The sequence below is a fragment of the Oncorhynchus kisutch genome, linkage group LG13 (genome assembly GCF_002021735.2).
Source record: "Oncorhynchus kisutch isolate 150728-3 linkage group LG13, Okis_V2, whole genome shotgun sequence".
Classification (NCBI taxonomy): domain Eukaryota; kingdom Metazoa; phylum Chordata; class Actinopteri; order Salmoniformes; family Salmonidae; genus Oncorhynchus; species Oncorhynchus kisutch.
This window is the reverse complement of record NC_034186.2, coordinates 1334641-1352928: the sequence shown is the minus strand read 5'-3', so window position 1 is coordinate 1352928 and position 18288 is coordinate 1334641. Positions and strand designations below refer to the sequence as shown.

Sequence of the window (18288 nt, the reverse complement as noted above, 5' to 3'; positions counted from 1 at the left end):
TGATATGGTATGATGTATATGATATGATATGATATGATATGATGTATATAATATGATATGATATGATGTATATGATATGATATGATGTATATGATATGATATGATATGATGTATATGATATGATATGATATGATGTATATGATATGATATGATGTATATGATATGATATGATATGATGTATATGATATGATATGATATGATATGATATATATGATATGATGTATATGATATAATATGATATGATATGATGTATATGACATGATATGATGTATATGATATGATATGATGTATATGATATGATATGATGTATATGATATGATGTATATATATGATATGATGTATATGATATGATATGATATATATGATATGATATGATGTATATGATATGATATGATGTATATGATATGATATGATATATATGATATGATGTATATGATATGATATGATATATATGATATGATGTATATGATATGATATGATATATATGATATGATGGATATGATATGATATGATATGATATATATGATATGATGTATATGATATATATGATATGATGGATATGATATGATATGATATATATGATATGATGTATATGATATGATATGATATATATGATATGATGGATATGATATGATATGATGGATATGATATGATATGATATGATATATATGATATGATGTATATGATATGATATGATATATATGATATGATGGATATGATATGATATGATATGATATATATGATATGATGTATATGATATGATATGATATATATGATATGATGGATATGATATGATATGATGGATATGATATGATATGATATGATATATATGATATGATGTATATGATATGATATGATATATATGATATGATGTATATGCTATAATATGATGTATATGATATGATATGATGTATATGATATGCTATGATATGATATGATATGATATGATGTATATGATATGATATGATGTATATGATATAATATGATATGATGTATATGATATGATGTATATGATATGATATGATATATATGATATGATATGATGTATATGCTATGATGTATATGATATGATGTATATGCTATGATGTATATGATATAATATGATATGATGTATATGATATGTTATGATGTATATGATATGGTATGATGTATATGATATGATATGATATGATATGATGTATACAACACTCCTTCCGTGGCCTCCAACTGCTCTTAAACGCTAGTAAAACCAAATGCATGCTTTTCAACCGGTCGCTGCCTGCACCCGCATGCCCGACTAGCATCACCACCCTGGATGGTTCCGACCTAGAATATGTGGATGTCTATAAGTACCTAGGTGTCTGGCTAGACTGCAAACTCTCCTTCCAGACTCATATCAAACATCTCCAATCGAAAATCCAATCAAGAGTCGGCTTTCTATTCCGCAACAAAGCCTCCTTCACTCACGCCGCCAAGCTTACCCTAGTAAAACTGACTATCCTACCGATCCTCGACTTCGGCGATGTCATCTACAAAATGGCTTCCAACACTCTACTCAGCAAACTGGATGCAGTCTATCACAGTGCCATCCGTTTCGTCACTAAAGCACCTTATACCACCCACCACTGCGACCTGTATGCTCTAGTCGGCTGGCCCTCGCTACATATTCAAGGCCAGACCCACTGGCTCCAGGTCATCTACAAGTCCATGCTAGGTAAAGCTCCGCCTTATCTCAGTTCACTGGTCACGATGGCAACACCCACCCGTAACACGCGCTCCAGCAGGTGTGTCTCACTGATCATCCCTAAAGTCAACACCTCATTTGGCCGCCTTTCCTTCCAGTTCTCTGCTGCCTGTGACTGGAACGAATTGCAAAAATCGCTGAAGTTGGAGACTTTTATCTCCCTCACCAACTTCAAACATCTGCTATCTGAGCAGCTAACCGATCGCTGCAGCTGTACATAGTCTATCGGTAAATAGCCCACCCAATTTGACCTACCTCATCCCCATACTGTTTATATTTATTTACTTTTCTGCTCTTTTGCACACCAGTATCTCTACCTGTACATGACCATCTGATCATTTATCACTCCAGTGTTAATCTGCAAACTGTAATTATTCGCCTACCTCCTCATGCCTTTTGCACACAATGTATATAGACACTCTTTTTTTTCTACTGTGTTATTGACTTGTTAATTGTTTACTCCATGTGTAACACTGTGTTGTCTGTTCACACTGGCATGTTCTGCTCTTCATTGTAATCAGAGGTCTGATATAAATACTATGCATGCCAGTCTCTCTTGGTTAAGAGTTGAGGAGAGACTGACTTATTTTTTTATAAAAAACATTAATTGTTTGCATAGTCAACTTACACACAGAGCTGACACACACACTGACCCCGCCAGACATGCCACCAGGGGTCTTTTCACAGTCCCCAGGTCCAGAACAAATTCAAGGAAATGTACAGCAACAGACATTATTGCATGGAACTCCGTTCCAGTGAACAGCAAACCTGGTTTCAAAAACCAGATAAAGCAACACCTCACAACGCCTCTCCCCTATTTGACCTACATAGTTTGTGTGTATGTATTGATATGTAAGCTAGGTGTGGCTTTTGTAAAAAAAAAATATATATATATACATATGTAGTTCTGTCCTTGGGCTGCTCTTGTCTATTAATGTTCTGTATTATGTCATGTTTCGTGTTCTGTGTTCTGTGTTCTGTGTTCTGTGTTTTGTGTTTTGTGTTTTGTGTTTTGTGTTCTGTGTTCTGTATTCTGTGTAGACCCCAGGAAGAGTAGCTGTTGCAACAGCTAACAGGGATCCTATTAAAATACCAAATACCTCCTCTCCTCTGCTCTCCTCTCATCGGAGCACTCAGCCACATAATCTGGGTTACAGCTACTAAAAGCTGATCTGATTGTCTGCATACCTGTTAGGGTTGTCTGCATGCCTGTGAGCTGAGTCACCTGGGTATTTCACCATATAGTGGTAAACAAGGATCATACGATTGTATTCCACAGGGTCCTGGACCAGAAAGTAATGTAAATATTATGTTATCATTGGTGGAAATCACTGTAACTCTTCTATTCTGAAAAAGTGTGGTTTACTTTTCAGGTCATCTCTGATTATGTTTCATTATGCTGTGTTCCCCTGTTAATGCTGCCTCAGGCTGTCCTCAGTGTCTTACTGTTAGACTGGCCAAAGGAGGTCCTGGCAGTCAGAAGGTTTAAGGAGGTTTTTAGGAGGTCCTGGCAGTCAGTAGAATATTTAAGGAGGTTTTTAGGAGGTCCTGGCTGTCAGTAGACTGTTTAAGGAGTTTTTTTACGAGGTCCTGGCAGTCAGTAGAAGGTTTTCATTATTTCTATGAGATCCCCTCCCCAGCCAGCCTCCTTCTCCACTCCCTAGTCAGCCTCCTTCTACCCTCCCTAGTCAGCCTCCTTCTACCCTCCCCTCCCCAGCCAGCCTCCTTCTCCCCTCCCTAGTCAGCCTCCTTCTACCCTCCCCTCCCCAGCCAGCCTCCTTCTCCCCACCCCTCACCAGCCAGCCTCCTTCTCCCCTCCCCTCCACAGTCACCCTCCTTGTCCCCTCCCCAGCCAGCCTCCTTCTACCCTCCCCTCCCCAGTCAGCCTCCTTCTACCCTCCCCTCCCCAGAGAGCCTCCTTCTCCCCTCCCTAGTCAGCCTCCTTCTACCCTCCCCTCCCCAGCCAGCCTCCTTCTCCCCACCCCTCACCAGCCAGCCTCCTTCTCCCCTCCCTAGTCAGCCTCCTTCTACCCTCCCCTCCCCAGCCAGCCTCCTTCTCCCCACCCCTCACCAGCCAGCCTCCTTCTCCCTTCCCCTCCCCAGTCAGCCTCCTTCTCCCTTCCCCTCCCCAGCCAGCCTCCTTCTACCCTAATTTAATAAAGTAATGGAAAAGCCAAGACAGAAGAGAAACTTTGTCTTCTAGAACTCTTCATAACTGCTGTGTTCTTTTCCAGCGTGCCAGACAGGAAATCAATATACATGCCAATAGGTGAAGCTGTTCCCTTTGATAAACTCCTCTGTCTTGTTGAGCTTGCTGGGTTTCTTTTTATTCTCATCAGGATGTATGATATCATAGACATCATATCTAAACTCTGGTTTGGCGTTCATATCTGATCTGATATATGTATTATCATAGACATCATATCTAAACTCTACTAAACGTTCATATCTGATCTGATGATTTCCTTTGTTTGTTTTCGTTTCAGGAATACCAGATCGACATCATCTTTGCCCAGACGTGGACAGACAGCCGGTTGAGCTACAACAGCACCATGAATATCCTGACCCTGAACAGCAACATGGTGGGACTCATCTGGCTCCCCGACACCATCTTCAGGAACTCCAAGAACGCTGACTCCCATTGGATTACAACACCCAATCAGCTGCTCAGAATATGGAACGACGGGAAGATACTCTACACGCTAAGGTTAACATAAGAGAAAACATTTGGTTTTGTTTGTTTGTTTGTTTGTTTGCTTGTTGTTGGTTTAGTGCCTCATTTGCATATTGTTTTGGTGTTTGAAATGTGGCGAGTCTGCTGTGGTTTTCATGAAGAGTCTCAGAGTAGGATTGCTGATCTAGGATCAGGGCCCCACTCTTATTCAGTATGTGGTTAAGAGGCGTAAACATTGATATGCTATGATCTATGGTCTCTGGTCTGCTTTGATAAGGTCAGAAAATAAATACCAGTTACTGGCTCGCTCCTACTTACTTTTAACGGTTCCTAAAATCATAACAGATCTTTTAGTTACTCAGCTCCGTGGTCTTGGAATTCTCTCCAGACCAATAGGAAACTCCAGGATCTGGTTTCCTTGGATGGGTTTAAAGGTTTGGTTGACTCACATGTTACAGAGGAATGTGATTGTCATTAGGACTTGATGTAGTTGTACATATTAGCTACACTATCTAGTTACCTCACCCTGTTTACTGGCCTGATACTGTAGTCAATATCTAGTTACCTCCCCCTGTTTACTGGACTGATAGTGTAGTCAATATCTAGTTACCTCTCTTACCTTACTGGCCTGATAATGTAGTCAATATCTAGTTACCTCCCCCTGTTTACTGGCCTGATAGTGTAGTCAATATCTAGTTACCTCCCTCTCCTTACTGGCCTGATAGTGTAGTCAATATCTAGTTACCTCCCCCTGTTTACTGGCCTGATAGTGTAGTCAATATCTAGTTACCTCTCCTACCTTACTGGCCTGATAGTGTAGTCAATATCTAGTTACCTCCCCCTGTTTACTGGCCTGATAGTGTAGTCAATATCTAGTTACCTCCCTCTCCTTACTGGCCTGATAGTGTAGTCAATATCTAGTTACCTCCCTCTCCTTACTGGCCTGATAGTGTAGTAAATATCTAGTTACCTCTCTCTCCTTACTGGCCTGATAGTGTAGTCAATATCTAGTTACCTCCCCCTGTTTACTGGTCTGATAGTGTAGTCAATATCTAGTTACCTCTCTCTGTTTACTGGCCTGATAGTGTAGTCAATATCTAGTTACCTCCCTACCCTTACTGGCCTGATAGTGTAGTCAATATCTAGTTACCTCCCTCTCCTTACTGGCCTGATAGTGTAGTCAATATCTAGTTACCTCTCTCTGTTTACTGGCCTGATAGTGTAGTCAATATCTAGTTACCTCTCCTACCTTACTGGCCTGATAATGTAGTCAATATCTAGTTACCTCTCTCTGTTTACTGGCCTGATAATGTAGTCAATATCTAGTTACCTCTCTCTGTTTACTGGCCTGATAGTGTAGTCAATATCTAGTTACCTCTCCTACCTTACTGGCCTGATAGTGTAGTCAATATCTAGCTACCTCTCTCTGTTTACTGGCCTGATAGTGTAGTCAATATCTAGTTACCTCTCCTACCTTACTGGCCTGATAATGTAGTCAATATCTAGCTACCTCTCTCTCCTTACTGGCCTGATAGTGTAGTCAATATCTAGTTACCTCCCTCTGTTTACTGGCCTGATAGTGTAGTCAATATCTAGTTACCTCCCTATCCTTACTGGCCTGATAGTGTAGTCAATATCTAGTTACCTCTCCTACCTTACTGGTCTGATAGTGTAGTCAATATCTAGTTACCTCTCTCTCCTTACTGGCCTGATAGTGTAGTCAATATCTAGTTACCTCCCTCTCCTTACTGGCCTGATAGTGTAGTGACTCCACTGTAGTCAATATCTAGTTACCTCTCCGACCTTACTGGCCTGATAGTGTAGTCAATATCTAGTTACCTCCCTCTGTTTACTGGCCTGATAGTGTAGTCAATATCTAGTTACCTCTCCTACCTTACTGGCCTGATAGTGTAGTCAATATCTAGTTACCTCCCTCTCCTTACTGGCCTGATAGTGTAGTCAATATCTAGTTACCTCCCTCTGTTTACTGGCCTGATAGTGTAGTCAATATCTAGTTACCTCCCTCTCCTTACTGGCCTGATAGTGTAGTCAATATCTAGTTACCTCCCTCTCCTTACTGGCCTGATAGTGTAGTCAATATCTAGTTACCTCCCCCTGTTTACTGGCCTGATAGTGTAGTCAATATCTAGTTACCTCTCCTACCTTACTGGCCTGATAGTGTAGTGACTCCACTGTAGTCAATATCTAGTTACCTCTCCTACCTTACTGGCCTGATAGTGTAGTCAATATCTAGTTACCTCTCTCTCCTTACTGGCCTGATAGTGTAGTCAATATCTAGTTACCTCTCCTACCTTACTGGCCTGATAGTGTAGTCAATATCTAGTTACCTCTCTCTGTTTACTGGCCTGATAGTGTAGTCAATATCTAGTTACCTCCCTCTGTTTACTGGCCTGATAATGTAGTCAATATCTAGTTACCTCTCTCTCCTTACTGGCCTGATAATGTAGTCAATATCTAGTTACCTCTCCTACCTTACTGGCCTGATAGTGTAGTGACTCCACTGTAGTCAATATCTAGTTACCTCTCCTACCTTACTGGCCTGATAGTGTAGGGCAATATCTAGTTACCTCCCTCTCCTTACTGGCCTGATAGTGTAGTGACTCCACTGTAGTCAATATCTAGTTACCTCTCCTACCTTACTGGCCTGATAGTGTAGTCAATATCTAGTTACCTCCCTCTCCTTACTGGCCTGATAGTGTAGTCAATATCTAGTTACCTCCCTCTGTTTACTGGCCTGATAGTGTAGTCAATATCTAATTACCTCCCTCTCCTTACTGGCCTGATAGTGTAGTCAATATCTAGTTACATCCCTCTGTTTACTGGCCTGATAGTGTAGTCAATATCTAGTTACCTCCCTCTCCTTACTGGCCTGATAGTGTAGTCAATATCTAATTACCTCCCTCTCCTTACTGGCCTGATAGTGTAGTCAATATCTAGTTACCTCCCTCTGTTTACTGGCCTGATAGTGTAGTCAATATCTAGTTACCTCTCTCTCCTTACTGGCCTGATAGTGTAGTCAATATCTAGTTACCTCTCCTACCTTACTGGCCTGATAGTGTAGTCAATATCTAGCTACCTCTCTCTCCTTACTGGCCTGATAGTGTAGTCAATATCTAGTTACCTCTCTCTCCTTACTGGCCTGATAGTGTAGTCAATATCTAGTTACCTCTCCTACCTTACTGGCCTGATAGTGTAGTCAATATCTAGTTACCTCCCTCTCCTTACTGGCCTGATAGTGTAGTGACTCCACTGTAGTCAATATCTAGTTACCTCTCCTACCTTACTGGCCTGATAGTGTAGTCAATATCTAGTTACCTCCCTCTCCTTACTGGCCTGATAGTGTAGTGACTCCACTGTAGTCAATATCTAGTTACCTCTCCTACCTTACTGGCCTGATAGTGTAGTCAATATCTAGTTACCTCCCTCTCCTTACTGGCCTGATAGTGTAGTCAATATCTAATTACCTCCCTCTCCTTACTGGCCTGATAGTGTAGTCAATATCTAGTTACATCCCTCTGTTTACTGGCCTGATAGTGTAGTCAATATCTAGTTACCTCCCTCTCCTTATTGGCCTGATAGTGTAGTCAATATCTAGTTACCTCTCCTACCTTACTGGCCTGATAGTGTAGTCAATATCTAGCTACCTCTCTCTCCTTACTGGCCTGATAGTGTAGTCAATATCTAGTTACCTCTCTCTCCTTACTGGCCTGATAGTGTAGTCAATATCTAGTTACCTCTCTCTCCTTACTGGCCTGATAGTGTAGTCAATATCTAGTTACCTCTCCTACCTTACTGGCCTGATAGTGTAGTCAATATCTAGTTACCTCCCTCTCCTTACTGGCCTGATAGTGTAGTCAATATCTAGTTACCTCTCTCTCCTTACTGGCCTGATAGTCTAGTCAATATCTAGTTACCTCCCTCTGTTTACTGGCCTGATAGTGTAGTCAATATCTAGTTACCAACCTCTCCTTACTGGCCTGATAGTGTAGTCAATATCTAGTTACCAACCTCTCCTTACTGGCCTGATAGTGTAGTGACTCCACTGTAGTCAATATCTAGTTACCTCTCCTACCTTACTGGCCTGATAGTGTAGTCAATATCTAGCTACCTCTCTCTGTTTACTGGTCTGATAGTGTAGTCAATATCTAGTTACCAACCTCTCCTTACTGGCCTGATAGTGTAGTCAATACAGTACATCATCAATTTGGGCACCAGGCATGTCTGTATAGCCCATATAGGTCCCTCTCATCACAAATAACACATTTTCCTGAAGGACCCATAAAGGCCGCCATGAACATTTTCCAGAATAATACCTAAAACAACATGGACCAATAAGCCTTCTAGTGGGCGTGGTCTGGCAAATCAATTAATATAAATCAGTCACGGATATTCACGTTGTAACAAAACGCTGAAGACTCAACATTCGCAAGCACATACACATTGACAGTGGCGCTATAATAGGCTCATGTTTATACCTTTATTGAGAGTGATGGAAATGAGTCTAACCTGTAAAGTATGGTTCAGTTTGGCTGTATGGTGGTGCTGCTGGACAGTACCAAAAAAAAACAATACAAGCTCATTGGCCCAAAATGTTCCATCTAGAGTCTCGGTTCTGGAAAAGAAGATGTTTTAAAAGTAGTCAACATCATTAAAAAGGGTCCAAAATGCATCAAAAGCATATTATATTGCATGATCAGTTTGATTTTGAGGTCTGATATTTGGTAAGCGTGGTAAACAGTACAGAAGTAACTTGTCCTCGGGCAATGTGTCCAATTTATCCTGATTGTGGCACAGTGGGCCGACAGCTGAAACCCGGCATTGCTGCTTGCAGCTATACATGTCTGACTTTATTTTTCCATTTGAGTGTTTGTTTAGGTGTCGATATTTGTCAAGTTGGTTGTGTGGTTATGAACACTATGTCTGCGTGCCAATTGGCAGCCTACTCCTTATATAGAGCACTACTGCCATTTGGGAAGCATCCTAGCAAGTGAAATGCCACAGCTGTCACATCATTAACCAGAAGCCAGTGTCCCACAGGGAAGTACCAAGGGGCCTTAGTAAACCCCAACCACTGGAACGAATGGAAGGTTCTAGAAGGTCTGGCTTCCACAACGTTTGACGGATTTCTCTGTTCTCTGGCTTTGATAAAAGCCATTACTGAATATGAACAACTTCAACATCATGTTTTTTCTAGTACCATCACATACCTGTATTCTCCATCCCCCGGGCAGGGTTATAAAAGCCTACCCATGGCTCTGTCTGAACCAACCAGCTGTGAATTTAAGGCTGGGGATGTGTTCCAAATGGAACTCCTATTACCTAGTTCACTATGGTCTCTGGTCAACAGTAGGGAACAGAGTGCCATTTGGGACGTAGACTTGGTGCCACTCTGTTTCCCAGTCTGGTTTGTGCTCAGTCTCAGTGACAGACCCATTAAAGAGCAATATAGCACAATCCCAACAGGCCAGGTCAGGTAGCCTCAGTGCATTATGGCTTTAAACAAACAGATTACTACATAGCACAGTCAGAGACCCTTTAGGGAACCTATTCTCAACTGGTTCTCGAGGAAAGAAAATTACTCAATCAACTTAAAAGGTAGATTTAGCAATTCACAAAGTAAACAGCAGTATCAGTCCGACTTCCACAGATACGCATCATCTTGACTGGGCTCATCCATTATCTCACGCCAGAGAGCGTCACTCCTCTGCGAATAGCAAATTTTCCACTTCTAATGTTACTAGTCTGCTTAGTAGCCAGAGCAATGCTGCCAGTGAGTGGTCATGTGCTGAACGTATCGTCAGGGCAGATATTCTTGAAAAAAAAGTGACATTTGAAAGTAGAGCTGCAGCTCTTGAATTTTGAGAGTTATTTGACTAAATGTTTTACCTGCATGTGACTGAAGGAGGATTTGATCAATTGAGACTCCTTTCCCTGCACCTGTCAATTCCGAGCTGCGCTCATCTCTTCATGTATAATTTGACAAGTGATAATACTCATCATCAGACTATTTGTCAATTTAATCTATAGGCTAACATTTATTATGTTTAGATGTAGTTTCGATGGGCAGGCTTGACTGGCATCGTTGGTTTTGCTAATCAATAACATGTTTTGCATTATTCTAAAGGCCTGCTGCAACACATAGCATGTTTTGCATTATTCTAAAGGCCTGCTGCAACACATAGCATGTTTTGCATTATTCTAAAGGCCTGCTGCAACACATAGCATGTTTTGCATTATTCTAAAGGCCTGCTGCAACACATAGCATGTTTTGCATTATTCTAAAGGCCTGCTGCAACACATAGCATGTTTTGCATTATTCTAAAGAAAATAAAATTATACATTATCAACCCGCAAAGCGTGTGGTCAAATGATTTGCTATAAACATGTGCTGATAAATACGCATAACACAAACATCATTACACTATTGTCTTTAAAAAAATAATGAAATCAACCTCTTCACCCTCCTTATCATTCAGTTAGGCCTCATTTATATTCAGTTGTGAAGTAAGGTGCACAAATATCGCCCATTCATCCATTCGTCATTCCTTCAGTGATAAGATAGAGACTCATTAGCGCCTGGCTAATTGTCTTGGTTAAATTGAGAATACAAATGGTAAAATGTCTCTAAGTACCTTTCTGTGTTTTTTTTTTAATCTGACAAATTAACATTTTCGGAAAAGTCAGGGAAGACGGCAGGACATTGCTTTTTTTTTGTGGACATTTTTTTTACATTTCCAAAATGGAAACGTTGGCCTATGGCAGTTCTAGTGTTAAACTAGTTGTAGACAATGGAAACGTTGGCCTATGGCAGTTCTAGTGTTAAACTAGTTGTAGACAATGGAAACGTTGGCCTATGGCAGTTCTAGTGTTAAACTAGTTGTAGACAATGGAAACGTTGGCCTATGGCAGTTCTAGTGTTAAACTAGTTGTAGACAATGGAAACGTTGGCCTATGGCAGTTCTAGTGTTAAACTAGTTGTAGACAATGGAAACGTTGGCCTATGGCAGTTCTAGTGTTAAACTAGTTGTAGACAATGGAAACGTTGGCCTATGGCAGTTCTAGTGTTAACTAGTTGTAGACAATGGAAACGTTGGCCTATGGCAGTTCTAGTGTTAAACTAGTTGTAGACAATGGAAACGTTGGCCTATGGCAGTTCTAGTGTTAAACTAGTTGTAGACAATGGAAACGTTGGCCTATGGCAGTTCTAGTGTTAAACTAGTTGTAGACAATGGAAACGTTGGCCTATGGCAGTTCTAGTGTTAAACTAGTTGTAGACAATGGAAACGTTGGCCTATGGCAGTTCTAGTGTTAAACTAGTTGTAGACAATGGAAACGTTGGCCTATGGCAGTTCTAGTGTTAAACTAGTTGTAGACAATGGAAACGTTGGCCTATGGCAGTTCTAGTGTTAAACTAGTTGTAGACAATGGAAACGTTGGCCTATGGCAGTTCTAGTGTTAAACTAGTTGTAGACAATGGAAACGTTGGCCTATGGCAGTTCTAGTGTTAAACTAGTTGTAGACAATGGAAACGTTGGCCTATGGCAGTTCTAGTGTTAAACTAGTTGTAGACAATGGAAACGTTGGCCTATGGCAGTTCTAGTGTTAAACTAGTTGTAGACAATGGAAACGTTGGCCTATGGCAGTTCTAGTGTTAAACTAGTTGTAGACAATGGAAACGTTGGCCTATGGCAGTTCTAGTGTTAAACTAGTTGTAGACAATGGAAACGTTGGCCTATGGCAGTTCTAGTGTTAAACTAGTTGTAGACAATGGAAACGTTGGCCTATGGCAGTTCTAGTGTTAAACTAGTTGTAGACAATGGAAACGTTGGCCTATGGCAGTTCTAGTGTTAAACTAGTTGTAGACAATGGAAACGTTGGCCTATGGCAGTTCTAGTGTTAAACTAGTTGTAGACAATGGAAACGTTGGCCTATGGCAGTTCTAGTGTTAAACTAGTTGTAGACAATGGAAACGTTGGCCTATGGCAGTTCTAGTGTTAAACTAGTTGTAGACAATGGAAACGTTGGCCTATGGCAGTTCTAGTGTTAAACTAGTTGTAGACAATGGAAACGTTGGCCTATGGCAGTTCTAGTGTTAAACTAGTTGTAGACAATGGAAACGTTGGCCTATGGCAGTTCTAGTGTTAAACTAGTTGTAGACAATGGAAACGTTGGCCTATGGCAGTTCTAGTGTTAAACTAGTTGTAGACAATGGAAACGTTGGCCTATGGCAGTTCTAGTGTTAAACTAGTTGTAGACAATGGAAACGTTGGCCTATGGCAGTTCTAGTGTTAAACTAGTTGTAGACAATGGAAACGTTGGCCTATGGCAGTTCTAGTGTTAAACTAGTTGTAGACAATGGAAACGTTGGCCTATGGCAGTTCTAGTGTTAAACTAGTTGTAGACAATGGAAACGTTGGCCTATGGCAGTTCTAGTGTTAAACTAGTTGTAGACAATGGAAACGTTGGCCTATGGCAGTTCTAGTGTTAAACTAGTTGTAGACAATGGAAACGTTGGCCTATGGCAGTTCTAGTGTTAAACTAGTTGTAGACAATGGAAACGTTGGCCTATGGCAGTTCTAGTGTTAAACTAGTTGTAGACAATGGAAACGTTGGCCTATGGCAGTTCTAGTGTTAAACTAGTTGTAGACAATGGAAACGTTGGCCTATGGCAGTTCTAGTGTTAAACTAGTTGTAGACAATGGAAACGTTGGCCTATGGCAGTTCTAGTGTTAAACTAGTTGTAGACAATGGAAACGTTGGCCTATGGCAGTTCTAGTGTTAAACTAGTTGTAGACAATGGAAACGTTGGCCTATGGCAGTTCTAGTGTTAAACTAGTTGTAGACAATGGAAACGTTGGCCTATGGCAGTTCTAGTGTTAAACTAGTTGTAGACAATGGAAACGTTGGCCTATGGCAGTTCTAGTGTTAAACTAGTTGTAGACAATGGAAACGTTGGCCTATGGCAGTTCTAGTGTTAAACTAGTTGTAGACAATGGAAACGTTGGCCTATGGCAGTTCTAGTGTTAAACTAGTTGTAGACAATGGAAACGTTGGCCTATGGCAGTTCTAGTGTTAAACTAGTTGTAGACATGCAGAATTAAGAGGAAATGACTTATCACGAATCAGTCCGTCGATAAACGTGTTCCTCCTGAGCACAGCAGCTGACTCAGGAGGCTACTGAAATAACTTGTGGCAGAGCAACAGCTGCTTCATGAAAACTCATAATGTTAACATTAGCACTACAATCTACAGTAACTTGCTAGCTAGTTTTTGTTGGAAGATTTAACATTGTGTACAGTACTAAGTAGGTAGCTTGTTAGTAGGAGCTCAGATGCAAACATTTAATTACCAACGTTTCGACAGCTGTCTTCATTATACCCTGATGAAACGTTGGTAATTACATTTTTGCATCTGAGCTCCTAAAGAGTGTGCAGCTCTCTTTTATTTTCAAGTTTCAAGTTGTGTGCTCCGCTAGCCAGCACCTCACCTAAATAGGTGTGTGTTTCTTTTTCTTCTAGCTTGTTAGTAAGCAGCATCTTTTCAGTCAAATATGATTTCAGTGACTGGCTCAGCTTTGGACAAAATGTATGTTAGCTTTCGCGCCCATAGTCAAACTTCAGAAATAATGCTCACTGAAGCACTTAGCTAGACGTAAAATGGAGTGTCTAAGACTTCCTCACCAAAAAATATTTATGTATTGTTTTATCTTAGATTAATTCAGATAGTTCTGAGGCAGAAATAGGGTTCAGTAGACCATGTCCCCTAGGTAATATTTTCTAATGTCACGGCAGCCCATTGTAATCAGTCTACTTTTGATCAATCCCATTACCCTTTGCAAGATACGAGACGGATGAACATGCTATCTGATGTAAAACAAATGGGGCTCATCTGCAATATCTACGGTTAATTTAATCCTGCTGCCCATGGCAACATCATATTGCCGAGACTCTGTTTAATTAAACTCTTAGGCTGCTTTTACACAGGCAGACCAATTGTGACCGACCATCTCAAAATGGTCTCATGGTGCAACATTTAAAATTGTGATTTTTACATTGAATAAAGGTAGAGACTCAGAGCTTGAAATTTGCATATCATACACTACAGTTGAGGAACAATGGGAAAGTAATTATGCTTTGAAAGTTGATAAACTTGTAACCACACTTTTGAGAAAATGGCCCTTGAATGTTTTGGAACCTACTGGAGAGTTCATCTTTGTCTACACCTATTCCGCATCGTTCACACCCTCTTAAGCCTTAGCCTCACCCATCTCTTTAAGGATTCACATGTGAGGCCATGGACTAAAACAACCAAAGATTTGAAGACTAAATGCTGGTTTATACTACAGGTGTATTCGTAAATGCAATCTGGAGTGCCAGAGTGCACGCTGGGTGGTCGTAAACAGAGCGTTGTCAGATTGTCCATTCGTAAATTCAGAACGTTGAGAGCGCACATTGGATGCTACGGCCGAGGAGTTTATCAGAGCTTTCTGACCTAACAACAGCAGTCAAGCTCCTAAACTAACTGGCTACTGTTGGCTAGCTTGCAGACACATGAGAGAACAGCCCACTCTGGCCATTTTACTCGCCCTAGCAGAACTGGTTAAGCTGTTTTCATGTTACTGCTGGCAACAATTGAATGATATTTTTAGGTTTTTACTGACCTCGGCCATATTCAACATGTTGAGAATGTCTACATTTGTTAGTTATTCTGCTCTCTGGCACACTCAGACGAGAGTGCTCTGAGTAGATTTGTGTAAAAGCAGTGTTGCTCATGCGTGGGACATTTTTAGGTGTTTTTATTAGTTATTGTCACGTGTGCTCCTTCTCCGGTCCCTATGTCACCAGGCTGCTTGTTAGGTCACCAGGCTGCTTGTTAGGGCGCACACCTGTCACCAGCGTTAGGCTCATCATGACACTCAACCTGGACTCCATCACCTCATTAATTCCCTTTATATGTCCCTCCCTTTGGTTTCCTCCCCAGTCGCCATGGTTTCTGTATCTATTCGTGTCATATCGGTGTTTGTGTTTCTTGTTTTGTTCATTTATTAATTAAATTAAATGTATTCACTCCCTGAACTTGCTTCCTGACTCTCAGGGTACATCGTTACAGTTGCGGACAAGCTTTCATTAAGACTTTGATTATTTGAATAATATGTTTCATGATCAAGCTAATCAATTGAAATGCATTGACTGCAATCGATTACATAGTGGTTAACTGGTTTGATTGATGATGTTTTTACTTTCAATGGCTTTTTTGAACGTCATCCAGCTATAATAATCTGTCATAAATACTGTTGGTATAATATCCTATTTTAATAGGGTTTAAGTGAATAAATACTGTTGATATAATATCCTATTTTAATAGGGTTTAAGTGCGTCTTATCTTGAAATTAGGAAAAACAATGCTTGCTGCTTTCCACACGACTGAAAATGATTGAGAATTCGTTTTTTTTTTCTTCATTATAAATTCGTAATCTCAATATCCTTTTGACATTGTAGCCATCTTGTTCAAATTGACTATGCCTGTTAATCATGTTTCAAACTATTGAGTTCTCCATTAAACACATTCCAAGATGCAAAGAACATGTAAAAACCTGAAATCATATTTACATTTTATTTCATTTTAAATATTGTTTTATTGGTTTTAAGAATAGTTCAGAATCAACAAGTTCAAATAAGCTTTATATATTTTAAGCACAAGTCCCTCTGGCAATATTAATCTACATAGGATTCCCTCTGGCAATATTCATATACATAGGATTCCCTCTGGCAATATTCATATACATAGGATTCCCTCATTGACAATATTCATCTACATAGGATTCCCTCATTGACAATATTCATCTACATAGGATTCCCTCATTGACAATATTCATCTACATAGGAGTCCCTCATTGACAATATTCATCTACATAGGAGTCCCTCATTGACACAGCAGCATACTGTACGCAACTATTGAAGCAAACTTGTCCAATTACCTTAGAGGTGGTGTGTGAAGTTTCTGCCCCGGACATTTCTCTACATAAATTCTTATACTTTACAATAGGGATCATCAACTAGATTCAGCCGCGGTCCGATTTTGTCTTGAGTGGATGGTTAGAACGACATCTTGGAACGCACAATTCGTTGATTCCTGGGCAATTCCAGCAAACGACCACATCTTACCTGGTGTCAACGCTGGTGGCGGTAATGTACCGCCGTCCAATCTGCAGCAACTGCGTGATGCCATCTCATCAGAATGGACCAACGTCCCTGTGGAACGTTTCCGACTCGTAGAATCCACGCCCCGAAGAATTCAGGCTGTTCTGTAGGCAAAGCGGGGTCTGACCCGGTACTAGATGTGTGTACCTAATAAACTGGCCTGTGAGTGTCTATATTATGCTTGTTAATACTTTGGAACAGATTTCTAAACTTAAAATATTTTTTATTGTGAAAAAAAAACGAGAAACTTGAGCTTGCATAACTATTCACTCCCCCAAACTCAATACTTTGTAGAGCTTTTGCCGCAATTACAGCTGTAAATCTCTTGGGGTATGTCTCTTGAAGCTTGGCAGATCTAGCCTCTGGGATTTTTGCCCATTCTTCAAGGCAAAACTGCTCCAGCTCCTTCAAGTTGGATGGGTTCCGCTGGTGAACAGCAATCTTTAAGTCATACCACAGATTCTCAATTGGATTGAGGTCTGGGCTTTGACTAGGCCATTCCAAGACATTTAAATGTTTCCCCTTAAACCACTCGAGTGTTGCTTTAGCAGTATGCTTAGGGTCATTGTCCTGCTGGAAGGTGAACCTCTGTCCCAGTCTCAAATCTCTGGAAGACTGAAACAGGTTTCCTGTTTAGGTTTCCCTCAAGAATTTCCCTGTATTTGGCGCCATCAATTCTGACCAGTTTCCCAGTCCATGCCAATGAAAAAACATCCCCACAGCATGATGCTGCCACCACCATGCTTCAATGTGGGGATGTTGTTCTCGGGGTGATGAGAGGTGTTGGGTTTGCGCCAGACATAACGCTTTCCTTGAGGTTGTAATGCAACAAAATAGGAAAAAAAATAGGAAAAACACCCAGGCGGATGAATACTTTTGCAAGCCACTCTAGTGCACTATATACACTCTTTGAAAAAAAGGTGCTAATATGGGTCCTTCGGCTGTCCCCATAGGAGAACCTTTTGAAGAAACCTTTTTGGTTCCAAGGAGATCCTTTTTGGTTGGAGTCAACCTGAAACCAAAAAGTGTGTAGGGTGCCATTTGGGATGCATGCATGCTCTACTGTAACAAACTAGGTGCTCTACCGTAACAAGCTAAGTGCTCTATTGTAACAAGCTAGTGCTCTACCGTAACAAAATGAGTGCTCTACAGTATCAAGCTGGGTGCTCTACAGTAACAATCTGGGTGCTCTACAGTAACAAATGAGTGCTCTACAGTAACAAGCTGGGTGCTCTACCGTAACAAAATGAGTGCTCTACACTAAGAAGCTGGGTGCTCTACAGTAACAAGCTGGGTGCTCTACCGTAACAAAATGAGTGCTCTACAGTAACAAGCTGGGTACTCTACAGTAACAAGCTGGGTGCTCTACAGTAACAAGCTGGGTGCTCTACCGTAACAAAATGAGTGCTCTACACTAAGAAGCTGGGTGCTCTACAGTAACAAGCTGGGTGCTCTACCGTAACAAAATGAGTGCTCTACAGTAACAAGCTGGGTACTCTACAGTAACAAGCTGGGTGCTCTACAGTAACAAGCTGGGTGCTCTACAGTAACAAGCTGGGTGCTCTACCATAACAAAATGAGTGCTCTACAGTAACAAGCTGAGTGCTCTACAGTAACAAAATGAGTGCTCTACAGTAACAGGCTGGGTGCTCTACCGTAACAAGCGAGGT

The 18288-nt window shown here is 40.9% G+C and overlaps 1 protein-coding gene across 1 annotated transcript in view; it reads left to right on the top strand.

Annotated features, from left to right (window-relative positions):
- LOC109880527 (gamma-aminobutyric acid receptor subunit gamma-3) overlaps nucleotides 1-18288 on the top strand; it is a 313558-nt gene that overhangs the window by 206850 nt on the left and 88420 nt on the right. Inside the window, 1 exon segment of the mRNA XM_074933749.1 lies at nucleotides 4210-4430. Coding sequence (XP_074789850.1) covers nucleotides 4210-4430 — 221 coding nt within the window.